A 14,709-nucleotide genomic window follows, 5' to 3' on the forward strand; every position below is an offset into this window, starting at 1 on the left:
TATCGACATGCGGGTGCTCTGCAACATGTTGAGTACAGGCCAAGAGAAATTTAGAAAGGCAGGATGTTTATAAATGAGGCTTGAATCTAAGCGAATCTGATATGTTGCAGGCTGAAGGGGCCTTCATTCCGATCCCTGTCGCCCCCGCAAACTATACATACGTGTTGTCGGCACTTGACTTGAGTGTCTTTCTATCCGTCGCAATCAATTTTCCAGTGCTGAATCTTGGGATGAAGTCCTTCCTCGCTCTTGCTATAGGCTTGTCTGACATGGCTTTGGCGTGGTCGCCTGATAGACGAGCCCAACTTGATGTCCCAGCTCCGGGTACCCAACTATATCAGCTGCGGTCCTCATCGTACGTCTAGTCCTTCGAAATCTTCTATATTGGGTCGCTGACTATCGCACACAGCGACGATCCGTCCCTGGACAGCCAATGGGTGTCTCTGCCAGTCAGTTCTTTGGACATACGCACCTACGTGCTCAGCGACAGCCAGGATGCCGCTAGTAGCTTCTATCTCGTGAAGTACAATGCAACGAACACGTGGGAGCTTCATGCGGCCGAGGATGGGGATCGACAGGTGGTGTTGCATAGTCGGAATCAGTCTAGCGAACTCCTATACATGAGCGATGTACTGCGTCCGGGTTCGACCGACGTGCTTGAGGGAGAATTGGCAGAGTGGGGGGTCTTCATCTTGGATAACAACGTCCTTGATGTTAGAGATGGAAGTGCACTAACGGAAAGGTCTTTCGTAGCTGTGCACCCGGAAGCTGAAGGTGGTGTGTATGAGATTGCGTTGTATGATGGTAAGTGCTTTCCTTCGAGCGGTCGGGCTTTGATGATGACACGGTTCAGGAAAAGGCACTGCTTCCTTGAGGACGCTGACCGGTATCGAACTGAACTTTGTGAGGCTTCCAAGGATTTGAAATTGTACACAGTGAACTCAAGTAAGGTGACATGGTCCAAGGCAGCAAGTGGTTCTGGCTGCTGGTGTTGTTTGTCTGTGCGGCTATCGATAGCGACTTCCCAAAAATCCAACTCCAATCTTGGCATCCCACCAACGCCGCTCCCATTGTCGACAATCCACCAGCCCCGCCCCTGCGCCCGCCGCCTACACACTGCCCCGATACCAGTCTCTGCTATTCTCACCATGCCGGGTGCCAAGACCACGCTGCTCATCGAGGGCACCTTCGAGGAGCTTACCGACGAGTTCGCACAATACATCGACAGCCTCAAAAAATCCCAGGGCGATGAGAGCGCCAACCTCCAGGGCGAGAGCGCGGACCTGCTCAAGGAGAACAAGAAGGACGATGTGCTCAAGAAGCTCGTCGTCGGCAGCCAGGCGCTGAACCAGGCGCCCGAGAAGGGTACGGCTCCAGCAATGACTCGAGGGGTCCTTCTGATGGAGAAAACACCGGGCTAACAATGAGTGCGCAGAGTTTATTGCGGCCTACAACCTGCTCATCCACCTCGTAAACCAGTCGCCAAATGTCTCCATCTTCATCCCCAAGATGTGCCAGAACCTGAGCACGCCCATCTCCTCGTCGCCTCTGAACGGTGGTGGTCTTGCGCTCTCCATCCTCAGCACCATCTTCAACACCACCCAGCCCGACAGCGAGACGCGCTACCACGTGCTCCTTGCCATTCTCCGTGTCATTCGCGCCACATCAAACTTCGAGACACTGCGACCACAACTCAAGCAGCTCGACAGCTGGATAGCCGCATGGAAGACCGGGGAGGAGGATTCGCGCAAGCTCTACCTTGCTGTGAGCGACGTCGCATCGGACGCAGGCGAGGAGGAGCAGGCATACACATATCTGCTACGCGCACTCAGGACATTCCCTTCAGAACAGGCTTCGTCCCCAGAGGCTCGCGAGCTCTCTCTTCGCGCCCTCAAGTCGGCCCTCACACACCCGACCCACTTCGATTTCCAAGATCTCACCGATCTCGACTCGATCCAGGCCCTCCGTAACTCCGACCCCATATACTTCCAGCTCCTTGAAATCTTCAACTCCGATCTCCTGGATGACTACAACGACTTCAAGGACGAGCACGATGGCTGGGTTGAGGAGTCCGGCCTTGACGCCGGTGCCTTGAACCGCAAGATGCGCCTCCTCACCCTTGCGTCCATGGCTGCTTCAGCGGGTCAAGCCAGGTCGCTACCTTACGAGAGGATCGCAAAGGCACTACAAGTACCATCCGAAGATGTCGAGATGTGGGTCATTGACGTGATCCGCGCTGGTCTCGTCGAGGGCAAGCTCAGCCAGCTCAACCAGACCTTCCTGATCCACCGCTCAACATACCGCGTCTTTGGCGACAACCAGTGGAGAGAGGTAGCTTCAAGGTTAGATTTGTGGCGAAACAGTCTGCAAGGTGTTCTGCAGGTCATCCAGCAGGAGAAGCAGAGGTTCGCGCAGGAGAAGGAGGAGGAAGCAAACAAGGCCGACCAGAAGGCCGATATGGCGTCGCGGTTCGGCGGAAGGGGCGGACAGAGGAAGCAGCAGAGGGCCATTGATGACGATATGGACTAAGTGGTTACGTCGTCTTGGTGCGCGTTTCTTTCTTTCAAAAGGGGTCGGCTTGGGACGGATGCATTATGAGGCTTTTCAGGTTCATGAACAGCAGCCCTCGAGCTGCATGATAGACAATGCAATTCAGATATATTGATTCTTGGGCGTCTCCCTATAGACTATGAAGCCTGTGTCTGCACAAAGGTGATGTTGATGGGCTTCACGCCACGCTCCTTGAGCTTCTCCACAACGTCCCGGTAAACCTGGTCAGGCTCCTGCTCTGCGTTGATCTTGACAACCCTATCCTGCGACTCGAATTCATTGACCACGGGCATGCTTGTCTCCACGAATGTCCTGAAGCGCTTCTTGATACTCTCGAGGTTGTCGTCAGCGCGTCCCGATGTCTCGCCGCGGACGAGGAGTCGCTTCTCCATGACAGCTTCGGAGCATTCGAAGAAGATGGTGAACTTGGAAGGGCAGACGGAGCGCTCGAAAGCGTGGGCCTGGTCGAGTTTGCGCGGGAAGCCTATCATGTTAGACAATGGACTGGAAAGTAGCTGCATGGGTCATCATACCATCAATCAGGAACAATTTTCCGTGGTTCTCTCCGCTCTCCATGCTGGCCTCCATTGCGTTCTCCAACAGCTGAACGGTAACCTCCATGGGCACAATAGTGCCTTCCTTGATGTACGTCTTGATCATCTCGCCGAACTCGCTGCCCTCGCGGTTCTGCTCTTCGCGCAGCAAATCACCAGCAGAGAGATGCTTGAAGCCATAGTCGCTGACGAGCTTCGTACATTGCGTACCCTTTCCGGCACCGGGGCCACCAAGGACGAAAAGGACGGTCACTTCGTCGCTGGACCAGCGGGGAGACTCGCGCGAGCCCGCGGCAGTCTTTTCAATGGCAGGCATCTTTCTAGTGGGGATGTGAAGGCTTCACTTGTCCTTTGCCGCTGGGGGAATGGCCTTGAATAGGTCCTTTGGGTTGGTATCCCTCGCCTTTTCGCTGATCAATTATCGCGTTGAACAGGTATGTGCCTAGTCCCAATATCGCGAGGATGGGCCAGACTTTGAGTGGGGATTTCGAGGGAGGTGTTCGGATGTGTGTCGGAGGCTGCAGAGGTTGAGATAAGAGGTCAGTGTATGCGTCGCATATATTTTGTATCATCTCTACTCACTTCGTTCGGGCCGGTTGGTTCGCCTGGTTGACGGAGGCGAGATGCGTTTATTCTGGAGGAGGAGAAGGCGCGAGCGGCAAGAAATTGAGGCTGGCGAAGGAGGATACGTTGGCGCGAGATTAGCGAAGACATGATGGTTAACATGGCGGTATGCAGCAGGGGCGACTGTCGTGGCTGCCCGCAGTTGCTCTGATCACTAGCCCAAACGCGACTAGCGTCCACGTACGATATCAGGGCCCAGGCACCCAGGCTCCACCTCCAATGTTCCATGGTTCCACAGACACAGACTATCACCAACTCGGTGGCATCTTGATACCTGCTAACAAACATTTCCGGCTAATTCACTAGCACAGCAACACATTGTCTTACAAGCTTCCAAGCTTGTCAGCCCGGCGGTCATGACTGGTACCAGTCTCTTCTCCCGCGCTCACAGGCCGAGAGGGTCTCCGCCCAAGAAGATGCGCGGCTTCCTCGCCTTACCCGGTGAGATCAGAAACCAAATATACGGCTACTACTTCGACTCGGAGCGTCGCTGTGAGATCGCCAGCAAAGGATCCAAATTCACGCAGCGGAAGCCACAGACTGTCAAGTTGTCATCAAATGTAATCGCTACGAAGAGCACGACTCCTGCGCCTGATCCTGAGATAAGCGCGACTCCTCCTGTCGTGATTCGCTTCTCGAGATCACTTGGCAAATACAACGCTGTTCAGGGCCTGCGAACGAACTGGCCGGGGTCGCTATGTGCGCTAAATCTTGTTTGCAAGCAAGTCTACGCAGAGACAGCGAAGTTGCTCTACCAAAACACGACTTTCGTCTTCGACGCGCCAAAGCGGATGACAAACTTCTTCAAATATGCCTCGTCCATCCACTTGGGAAGCATCACCAGGTTGCATCTCCACTACAGCACTTATGGAAATCCAAACAAGACCGTGGACGTGATTTGGCAAGAGAAGCATCGTCAAAGTTGGTAAGTATGGTTGCGATAGTGACGGACTTGGACGTTGTCCGGTATGCTCCATGCAGAAGTAACTAACGCCATGTTCACTTTCAGGCAGCGAGTTTGCGAGGCCGCCTCGAAGAAGCTTACTGGCTTACGCGAACTTGAAGTCTGTGTAGAGCTTCACCATGGCCCTCGAAAGATCAGCCTGCGCGAGGAATGGATGACACCTCTGCTTCAATTTCGTCGGCTAGCGTCTCCAAAGAAAGCCGCGCGCGGGACCGTGGAGCCACCACCGCTTGATCAGCGACAGCCAGGTCTTGTGATCGTCAAGGTCAAGTTTCGGCATCTTTACGCCAATTATGCGTCGTATGCTGGTCTCCAAGGACTGGACCGGGCAAAAAGGGAGTTGTATCTGCTCTTTGGCCAGGCTATCAGTCTTGCGATTACTGGGGCGACAGAAGAAGCGGCCCTATCTGGGTTCAGAGAAGCGTATGAGGGGAGGCATGCACAGTATCAACCCTATCTCCCATCCTCTTGGGCGGGACCATAAGGTTCCCGAAAATATCGCCGTACCGGGCGTTGAGAAGGTCGGTCAAAGAAAAGTTTGGGGGATTGAACAGATATTCCGAGGGACCTAATGTGGGCACTCTATGTGCCACTTGGTATTGCATTAAAGCATCATACTCATGCATGTGAAGGCATCAAATATGCTCAGACCACATTACTGGAGATAGATTGATGGTCTTATTGACATTCACTAAATTCTATGGTCTACGCAATATCTATCCTCTAAGTGATCGCAAATTTCCACTGCCATGTAGTCCGGCAAAACACGACCCTCAGATCTAACTACAAATCACCCAGCTCAGGCGCTCGGGTTCTGCTTAGTAGCCTCATCATCGACTTGCGCCTTATTCGTAGCAATCTCCTCTTCAACCTCAGGCGGAAAGTCACCAGGTACGATACCAAAGACACCAACGTCACTACGACCCATACCGCCACCCTTCTTCTCCGTCTCCTCGCTCTCCTTCAACACAAAGAACCCGGGATTCTTCTTCATCTCCTCCTCGTCGAACTCAAACACACGCCAGTCGGCATTGAAGAACATGCGGTTGCATACACCTGTGCGCAGGAAACCCGAATGCGAGACAACAGCAATGACTTTCTCGGGGCGGGAGTAGAGGTCCTTGAGACACCTCTGTCCACGTGCTAGGATAGCCTTTTCGGTGAAAGCGTACGGGTTCTTGGATCCGCCAGTTGTCTTGTCTGGGAACGAAGGGTCTACGACGGAGAAGTCGTACTGAGGGAATTCCTTGGAGATCTCATCGATGGGTGTTCCAGTGTCACACGGCTTGTCTGCGTTTTCTTGCCAGTTCGCGTCGGGGATTACTACAGTGCATATCAGTATTAGTCACATATACATAACTTGTCTTGCTCGGTGACATTGCTCTTACCCTTGGTGCCTTTCTTGATAAGCCAGTCCAGCCCGATAGTGGCAGTCTGGAGCGTCCGCCTTTGAGCGCTGACAACGATGAGTTCAACTTCATTGCCGATCTTGCTCTCTTTCAGACTCTCATGTAGCTCGCGACACTGCTGCTCGCCCAGCTCAGTAAGTGGAGGGTCCCTGATAGACCAGTCGCTGGTGGCATTGTGTTGTGCCTGAGCGTGGCGAATGAGTATGAGTGTTGGCGGCATGATGATATATTACAATTGGATAAGAAGAGTGTATTTGGATGGTGGGATAGACGCGTGACGTAAGATACTTATGGATGGAATTGTTGAATGGTTTTCAAAATCGGATTGCAGGGTGACGCGCTAGTGGGGCGGATGTACCTGCATGGCGAATCTGGAATCGTCGATGACGCAGTCAACTGTCAATCCAGAATTGGCAGGAGCGACGAAGCAAGCTTGAGAAGCGGGCCGAACAAGAAGATGATAGTGCTAGTGCTTGACTTTCGTAAATGTTGTTCATTGATCGTGAAAGGCAGTGAGAGCCGCTCGTTATGCATATAGACCGTCTACGCGGTGTTATGCAGTCGTCGTCTACTCTTCCATTTTCTCCTCCTCCTCGTCATCATCGTCGTCTCCTTCCAGCGCCTTCTTTGCCAGCTTCTCAGCTTCTTCCCGGATGTCCTTGGGCACTTCCTCGTGCCTGCCCTTGGTAGGACCGTCGAGACTGCTGATCCATGTCATCTCAAGCTCAAACTCCTTGTCTTTGTTGTCATCGTGTGCGACGTAGATGATGCGTGCTGCCTCCTTGACACCCTCCTCTAGTGATAGATTTCCCTCGGAGAGGTTGAGTTTCTCGAGCTCTGACTTGGCGACCTGGCGGCCCTTGCCTGTAGCGGCACCGTAGTAGCCCTGTGCACGTTAGTTGTTGGACAAGTTTAGGTCACCAAGGTCTCCATACCCAGTATAGACCGCTGGGCTCAATCATGTAAAGCGATGGCCCACCATGCTTTGCGCCTTCTTTCTTGCCTCCCGAGCCAACAGTAGGCCCTGAACCAACTTGACCATCTACTGGTAGCTCGGCCTCGGAGTCCCACCCTGCAAGGATTGCAGTTATACCGAAAGGACGGACACTCGAGTAGAGGGTATACGCTTGGGCATAGCTTCCCATACGGTCGGCGAGAGACGAGGAGGGGATGGGTGCCTTGTAAAGCTGCCGCCATTGGGCTGCCTCGTCGCGGGCGCGGGAGACGAAGTGGCGACCATCGGGGAGGAGACCGGAAGACACAATGCCCATGTTGCGGTCCACAGTTGCTATCCGCTTGTTCGCGCCGGGCTTGAGCAACTTGCTGCTGACGAGCTTCTCCAGAGCGAGTACGACGCCATCCTTGCACTTGATGCCGACCGCTGTGCCACCATTCTCTACTGCCTTAACCGCGTATTCGACCTGGAAGTTTCGACCGTCGGGCGAGAAGACCGAGTTGGACAGATCGTAACCTGTGCCTATTGACGTCTACGCCATGGTTAGATCGACTGGGGTGCTTCAGCTGTTACGGTGGGGTGTTTACCATGGTGGGCGGTGTGGAGACTGAGAAGGGCGCTTTGTTTGTTCCGAGCGATCAAATGGACCGCAGATTCCCGGGAAGCGATTACGGGATTATCAAGGGTTGGCAGTCGTGTGTCTCGGTGTTGATGATTCTAGGCAATGGTGTATCTGCGCAAGCTCCAGGTAGCTCACTAGCGCGCGTGCGTGCCAAGGCCGACACCTAGAGGCATCAACCCGCGTACGTGAACAGCAACTCGCGAGCATTGCAACTCTCGGTCCTCCTTGCTTCGCCCAGGACTGTTGGTGCGATCCGACTCCTCGTTGCTGGCGCTCTACTGGTGTGTTCGCTGCCTGCTGTCCCGGCTTCTCCCGTCTGGGCCTCCAATTGCCCGCACCTCACATCCAAAAGTGCATACGCCCATACACATTTGATGAGTTGTCGTCCCAAATCGACCACTATTTGCAAGCTCTCAAGACACATCATTGGCTGCCAGCAGACTAGCCGGACAGGTTGGGTTTCAGCTTCGTCACTAATTGGATGTGGGCGACAAAATTATCAGAATCATCCCGCCTACACGCATGACCCCGACAGCACGCTATACTCAACGGTACATAAAGAACCACCATCACGCTGCTGCTAATTTTCTTCTTGCCCCCTCTTCACTGCTGACTTGGTCCAAGTATATTTGAATACCTTTCCGTTTGTTCTTGACTCACAAAGGCACCCTTTGTCATCCCCCGCCGATTGTCGTCAGCGCCCAACGCAAGCGCGGACAAGTACGATTCCAAGTTTCCATATACTAGCCAACGACGAATTCTGAGCTCGAGTCTACAAGGTCTTTCAACGATATAGTCCATCACTGTATGCGCCTTTGTCGACTTCCCGCCTAATACAATACTTGAACCTCCGTTTTCCAGAACTTGCCCCTCATCCGCTTGCTGTTGAGACCCTAGAGGACATGCAGCCCATGCTCCTGCACCACTGCGACTGCACCCACGACACGCCCATCTCATTCAGTCCTTACGCCTTTTCTCAGAACATTTCTTGCGCAAATGTAAGCTCGTTCGTCTTCGGCGCTGGTAAACACTAATGTTACGTCATAGTGCGGCACAATATCTACGGGCATCAACGTTCAGGGGAAAGCAGCAGAAGACGCAAACATGCAGCAAGATGAACTTACTCGGCTGTTCTCAGCCAACATGAACTTGTCTCAAGGCAACCCGCAGCCCATGCAACCACAGATGCAACAGGAACAACCGGTGCAACAACAGGAACAGCAGGAAGAGGCTCCCAAGCAGATCGTCTACGCTTCTCAACACTACACTCATTCATATCATGTACCTACCCGCAGTACCTCCGAGCCAGCCTTGAAGACACACATCGAATCTTCGGACCTCGCTGCCGTACTTTTGAGGAACAGTATTGATCCTTCTCTTCTGTTCCCTTCCCAGATCGATCTCTTCCAGAATGCAGACGACGATCAACGGCTACGTCTCCTCGAGCTCTGGCGCATATCACCTCCATCAGGTCGTCAAGGACACCCAGCGGGCGTAGACTACAACATGTCCCGACAGCTTTACGACTGGCCACCCACCAGTCTCGCACAGGAGGAAGCCATGGCTAAGCTGAGATACGAGAGACAACAAGAGGAGTCCGCCCAGCAAGAGGCTATCCAGCAGCACCAGCAGCAGTTGGATCAGAGCATGGCAGCAGCAAGCGCTGAGCCATACATGGCATCAGGCTACGAGATGATGGCTAGGCGCGAGTATGAAGAATCATGCAGAGGCGAGGCTGCGTTGAAGGAGTCGACCAAGTACAACCAGGCCACCGATCCAGTCTACAACAACACTGGCGGCAACGGCCTTTGGCAGAAGAATGTGGGCAGCGTAGCTGACATGGAGAACACTTACGGAGCATACGCATATGCACGAGAGTATGGGCTGCAGGGTGGTTATGGCGACGAGGAGATGGTCATGTGAAGCGTCCTCTCGTTATGCCGGACCTCGGGGATAGCTCAGGATGGATTGTTAAGCGTGTGCATGCATATGTGCATATCGAATTTCCTATATTATACCCAGAACTAATTGTACACACGGACAGTAACGTGGGAGGTCTGTCAAGGATGAGATAGTTCAGTCAGTAGGATACCCAGACATCACTACTTTGTGATTAACCAATCGAGCCATGTCTAAACCTCGTTACATGGAAGAAGAGAACAGTGTCCACAATATTGTACATTTGAGCGGGATACTCTATTTCTTCGCCTTTCCACTGGGCCACTTCTTCCAACCTCTTCCGTGTCCCTTCTGCTTCCATTCCTGGATCAAAGCTGGCATGTTCAACATGGCCTGTCTCCTCATCTCCAAGCGACCCTTCAGTGTTCGCTCCCAAAGCTTTCCCTTGACCTTCTGTCCCTCGCCTGTGCCCTTGACTTGCAATCCTCTTTCTACCCTCCGCCTTTCCTTCTCGCCGGGCTTCTTGACGGTCCATGGCAGTAGATCGACAACACCGTGTTCTGAGGCAAGTTTAACAAGATCGGCTTGTTTCCGTAGACCATACGCGGGGGAGTGCCACCGTCCGGTTGCGAAGTTCTTGTGTGGGAGGAATGGATTTGGGTAGGGCAGGTCGTGTGCTTCTGGTGGTATGTTTGAATTTGAGGGCGCATTCGCGGGTCTTGCGATGGCCTCTGGCGCAGATGTCTCGGTCACGGAGGCATTGGGGTTGGTTGGTGGGGTTGTCGATATTGTGCTTGGGGTTGCGTGTGAAGTCGGTGATGCGAGTTGAGATGAGAGACTGGGGAAGAGCGATGGTGGCGGGTACTTTTGGAAGAAGCGCAGTAAACGCGGGGGCAGCGACTTTGCAATTTCGACAGACGTTTGGGCGCTCATGGTGGGTATCTTGTGCGTTGCGCTCGATGTGGGCGTGTCTGTTGGTGCATCTCAAAAGTTCGGTGCCAAGAAGGCGGTTTCGAGCTAGGTACGAGTGTCCAGGGCGGCCCGGGGAGCTCGCGCCTCCGCGTAACACTGTGAGCTGCCTGCCCAGCTGAGTACATCACAAGCACCCACAACACCGCCGTTTCCCACATACACCGCAGAGCTCTACGTCCCCGTCTGTTACTGTAGTTGCCAATCGAGGGTCATTCCCCATCACATACACAGCCATGGTAAGCTGCCCGCAGTCAACTTGGAGTCCATAGCTAATCGCAACAGTCGTCACCATTCTCAATAAGTACGCCTCCACCGAGACCACCCCGCATGCTCTTCTAATGACTTGAACAGACGGTGGCGCCTGCGTGGCCATGGTGGGCAAGGACTGCGTAGCCATCGCATGCGACCTGCGTCTCGGCATGCAAGCCCTCACCGTGTCCAACAACTTCCCCAAGATCTTCCAGTACGGCGACGTCTTCCTAGGCCTGACCGGCCTCGCCACCGACGTATCCACCGTATCAGACCTGTTCCGCTACAAGGTCAACATGTACCGCCTCCGCGAAGAGCGCAACATCAGCCCCCAGACCATGGCGAACCTCGTCAGCTCAAGTCTGTACGAGAAGCGCTTCGGACCCTACTTCATCAGCCCCGTGATCGCCGGTATCAACCAGACAAGCGGGAAGCCCTTTATCTGCGGATTCGACAGTATTGGGTGCATCGACTTTGCGAAGGACTTCATTGTTAGCGGAACAGCCAGTGATCAGCTGTTCGGTACATGTGAGGGACTGTGGGAGCCTGATCTAGTGGGTTGTATCAGTACGTGGTATCGGGCTAGGCTAACATGATAACAGGGCCCCGAGGACCTCTTCGAGACAATCTCACAGGCGCTGCTCAACGCTGTCGACCGAGACGCACTTTCAGGCTGGGGCGCACACGTATACATCATTGAGAAGGACAAGGTCACAAAGCGGTTACTCAAGGGCAGGCAGGATTGAGGTGTTGTATGGCACGTGGTGGCATATAATCATGTTTATGAGCTATGAGGAATGCTATAGGCCGCCGGGGGTCTGCCTCCAGGCTGTGACAGGATAATGGGAACGACCAAACTATCTTATGATACGTACGCGGAAGCACCCCAAATACGCCAATCTGAACAGTAGACGGCTATACTTTGCCTCTGAATGAAAGTATCTCTAAGTCTACAAATAATCATCGATGGTACAGCTCCTTCCTCGAGCTTGGAAGCCCGAAGGTAACAGTACCCAACACCGGACTATCGGTTGGACTGGCTCTGTCCCTGCGTATCAAGGTCTATCTAGTGTGTGTGATACTGTTCCAAGGTGGTTCCCTAGATGCTACCTGGGAACCACATCATGCAGTGGGGCCAGGGTACTATCGATAGCAGCCACGCACGTGATCTGGTGTTTGCCTTAGCGTGCATGCACCTTATAGTTCGCGCGAATCCTCCTCCGCAAGTCCACAGACCGTGACCCCCGCGAAACGAAGATGACTGCCGCCGTTCCGCCCCCAGCTGCTCGCAAGCAGCCACCGAGTATCGACGACATTCTCAAGGCCAAGCGCGAGAAAGAAGCGGCTGCCGCAAAGCCCAAGTTCATACCGAAGGCCGAGAGAGAGCGCATCGCGCTTGAGAAGCGCCAGAAAGAAGTTGAAGAGGCGCAAAAGAGGCGAGAGGCTTCGAACGGAGACAGCGACGCATGGAGACATTCGCAAGACAACAATCGCACAAATGGCCACAACGGCCACAACGGCTCGTCCTCATTCGTACCCACGGGGCCGCGCTCGATGCGCGATGCGCCGACTGGACCATCGTCCATGCGAAACGATCGCAGAAATGGAGACATGGCGCCTCCTCCACCGCCGGACAAGAAGGGCAACAAGCGCCCTGCTGACGACACCGAGGCGGCCTTGATAAGGCAAAGATACATGGGCGCGGAACAAAATCAGTCGACGTTCTCGGCCAAGAAAAAGCGCAAGAGGACGACGGAAAAGAAGTTCAACTTCGAGTGGAACGAGGAAGAGGACACGAGCCACGATTACAATCCCATCTACCAGCAGAAAGCTGAAGCAAGCTTCTTTGGGCGCGGCCGACTAGGCGGCTTCTCTGAGGAAGTCACCAGCGCAGCGACAAAGAAGATGATCGATGCAATTATTGAGCGAGATCCGGAACATGGCAGAGAACGAGCTGAGCAGCTGCTTGAAATGGAGCGACGGCGGAAAGACAGGGGCGGTCGCGCACAGTTGGACATGCACTGGAGCAAGAAGAAGCTGGAGAACATGCGAGAGCGCGACTGGCGCATCTTCAAGGAAGACTTTAGCATTGCTACCAAAGGAGGCGCAATACCGAACCCTATGCGCAACTGGGGTGAGTCAGGGCTTCCGGAGAAGCTCCTGCGCATCGTGGACGAGGTCGGCTACTTTGAGCCCTCACCTATTCAACGTGCGGCTATACCTATTGCTCTGCAGTGTCGCGACCTGATCGGAGTCGCTGCAACGGGTTCGGGTAAAACCGCCTCCTTCGTCCTGCCACTGCTTGCCTACATCTCACAACTACCTCCTCTCGACGCGTTCAACCGACACGATGGCCCGTATGCCCTCGTCCTCGCACCAACTCGTGAACTGGCTCAGCAAATCGAAGTGGAGACCCGCAAGTTCGCATTACCATTAGGTTTCAAGACCGCTGTCCTCATCGGTGGTCACTCCATCGAGGAACAGTCGTTCCAGATGCGTGACGGAGCCGAGATTATCATTGCCACGCCCGGTCGTCTGGTTGACTGCATTGAGCGTCGAGTCCTTGTTCTTAGCCAATGCACTTATGTCATCATGGACGAAGCTGACAGGATGATTGACATGGGTTTCGAAGAGCCCGTTAATAAGATTCTCGACGCTCTACCTGTCAACAACGAGAAGCCTGATAGCGAAATTGCTGAAGACCCCACTGCCATGAAAGCAGGAATGTACCGTCAAACCATGATGTACACAGCTACTATGCCGCCAGCTGTAGAGAGAATCGCGAAAAAGTATACACGTCGTCCTGCCATCGTTACAATCGGTAACCAGGGCGAGGCTTCCGACACTGTCGAGCAGCGTGTCGAGTTCGTCCAGGGAGAGGAGAAGCGGAAGAGGCGTCTCCAAGAAATCTTGAATACTCGCGAATTCGCCCCACCGATCATCGTCTTTGTCAACATCAAAAAGAATTGCGATGCGATCGCTCGCGACATCAAACATATGGGCTTCGCATCGGCTACAATCCACGGTGGAAAGACCCAGGACCAGCGTGAGGCTGCTCTTGCATCCCTCAAGAATGGGCAGATCCAGGTGCTCGTCGCCACAGACGTGCTCGGTCGTGGTATTGACATTCCAGATGTTTCCCTGGTTGTCAACTTCAACATGCCACCTAGTATCGAAACGTATACGCATCGCATTGGTCGTACTGGTCGATTGGGAGCGGACTCTGACAAGCCCGGTGTTGCAATCACTTTCTGGGGTAATGAAGATGCGGATGTGCTATACGATCTCAAGCAGATCCTCATGAAGAGTGAGATAAGTAAGGTACCTGAAGACCTGAAGAAGCACGAGTCGGCGCAGCAAAAGGGCAAGAAGAGCATGGGCAAAAACATCACTTGATCAGTTGTAGGACCAGCATCCATGAGGACGAAGGTAGGGAAGTAGTTGATTACATAGCTCTCCGTTCTTACCACAGAGAAGCACGGTGCAAGCCGCAATAGGAAGCAATAAAGCACAGTCGTCATAATTTTCCGAGACATGGGCAAACTGCCAACTGCCATGGCAGATGGCCTAATGCGCGACTCGGTAGTGCCGATCTACCCCGGACTGCCTGCACTCCTAAACTGCAACCCGTTAGCAAGTGGAGAAAGGCAGCGTCACTCGGACGCCCCGTCCTGTTGGTTTGCAATGCAAGCCGCGCGTGGTCAATTAGTGCACGCGCACCGTTGACGCTCGTACACGGAAAATCCCCGCCTCGATAGAAATAAGCCCTTACTCGATGTCGCTTCCTACCGGCCCGTTTCTCCTGTCATTTCTGTCGCCCTGCTGTGCGTTGCGGTACCCGTCTCCTCTTCGAACTGATGGCGTCGCAATTCTGCCTCTTTGTGCCTGGTTCGTTGTTGCACGGAGGAGCT

The 14,709-nt window shown here is 53.8% G+C and overlaps 9 protein-coding genes across 9 annotated transcripts; 5 read left to right on the plus strand and 4 right to left on the minus strand.

The window, feature by feature from the left end:
- Window positions 1-1,148: 1,148 nt before the first annotated feature.
- J4E92_002713 (uncharacterized protein) lies at window positions 1,149-2,529 on the plus strand (the record flags this gene model as incomplete). The annotated part of the gene is made up of 2 exons (XM_051494115.1): window positions 1,149-1,365; window positions 1,436-2,529. 2 exons carry the CDS (start codon window positions 1,149-1,151, stop codon window positions 2,527-2,529), a joined length of 1,311 nt encoding a protein of 436 aa, XP_051355794.1.
- A 158-nt stretch (window positions 2,530-2,687) lies between these two features.
- On the minus strand, window positions 2,688-3,420 carry J4E92_002714 (uncharacterized protein; the record flags this gene model as incomplete). The annotated part of the gene is made up of 2 exons (XM_051494116.1): window positions 2,688-3,034; window positions 3,084-3,420. 2 exons carry the CDS (start codon window positions 3,418-3,420, stop codon window positions 2,688-2,690), a joined length of 684 nt encoding a protein of 227 aa, XP_051355795.1.
- A 664-nt stretch (window positions 3,421-4,084) lies between these two features.
- J4E92_002715 (uncharacterized protein) lies at window positions 4,085-4,657 on the plus strand (the record flags this gene model as incomplete). The annotated part of the gene is made up of 1 exon (XM_051494117.1): window positions 4,085-4,657. The coding sequence occupies one exon, from the start codon at window positions 4,085-4,087 to the stop codon at window positions 4,655-4,657; it is 573 nt and encodes a 190-aa protein (XP_051355796.1).
- Window positions 4,658-5,491: 834 nt separating this feature from the next.
- On the minus strand, window positions 5,492-6,321 carry J4E92_002716 (uncharacterized protein; the record flags this gene model as incomplete). The annotated part of the gene is made up of 2 exons (XM_051494118.1): window positions 5,492-6,015; window positions 6,081-6,321. 2 exons carry the CDS (start codon window positions 6,319-6,321, stop codon window positions 5,492-5,494), a joined length of 765 nt encoding a protein of 254 aa, XP_051355797.1.
- A 348-nt stretch (window positions 6,322-6,669) lies between these two features.
- On the minus strand, window positions 6,670-7,646 carry J4E92_002717 (uncharacterized protein; the record flags this gene model as incomplete). The annotated part of the gene is made up of 3 exons (XM_051494119.1): window positions 6,670-6,987; window positions 7,037-7,588; window positions 7,644-7,646. 3 exons carry the CDS (start codon window positions 7,644-7,646, stop codon window positions 6,670-6,672), a joined length of 873 nt encoding a protein of 290 aa, XP_051355798.1.
- Window positions 7,647-8,821: 1,175 nt separating this feature from the next.
- On the plus strand, window positions 8,822-9,601 carry J4E92_002718 (uncharacterized protein; the record flags this gene model as incomplete). The annotated part of the gene is made up of 1 exon (XM_051494120.1): window positions 8,822-9,601. One exon carries the CDS (start codon window positions 8,822-8,824, stop codon window positions 9,599-9,601), a length of 780 nt encoding a protein of 259 aa, XP_051355799.1.
- Window positions 9,602-9,874: 273 nt separating this feature from the next.
- Window positions 9,875-10,510, minus strand: J4E92_002719 (uncharacterized protein; the record flags this gene model as incomplete). The annotated part of the gene is made up of 1 exon (XM_051494121.1): window positions 9,875-10,510. One exon carries the CDS (start codon window positions 10,508-10,510, stop codon window positions 9,875-9,877), a length of 636 nt encoding a protein of 211 aa, XP_051355800.1.
- A 410-nt stretch (window positions 10,511-10,920) lies between these two features.
- PUP3 (proteasome core particle subunit beta 3) lies at window positions 10,921-11,544 on the plus strand (the record flags this gene model as incomplete). Its single annotated transcript, XM_051494122.1, has 2 exons — window positions 10,921-11,352; window positions 11,401-11,544. 2 exons carry the CDS (start codon window positions 10,921-10,923, stop codon window positions 11,542-11,544), a joined length of 576 nt encoding a protein of 191 aa, XP_051355801.1.
- Window positions 11,545-11,764: 220 nt separating this feature from the next.
- PRP28 (mRNA splicing protein prp28) lies at window positions 11,765-14,194 on the plus strand (the record flags this gene model as incomplete). Its single annotated transcript, XM_051494123.1, has 2 exons — window positions 11,765-11,767; window positions 12,002-14,194. The coding sequence occupies 2 exons, from the start codon at window positions 11,765-11,767 to the stop codon at window positions 14,192-14,194; spliced, it is 2,196 nt and encodes a 731-aa protein (XP_051355802.1).
- Between the last annotated feature and the right edge of the window lie 515 nt (window positions 14,195-14,709).

Source organism: Alternaria infectoria (genome assembly GCF_024043175.1).
Source record: "Alternaria infectoria strain BMP 0036 chromosome Unknown scaffold_3, whole genome shotgun sequence".
Lineage (NCBI taxonomy): Eukaryota > Fungi > Ascomycota > Dothideomycetes > Pleosporales > Pleosporaceae > Alternaria > Alternaria infectoria.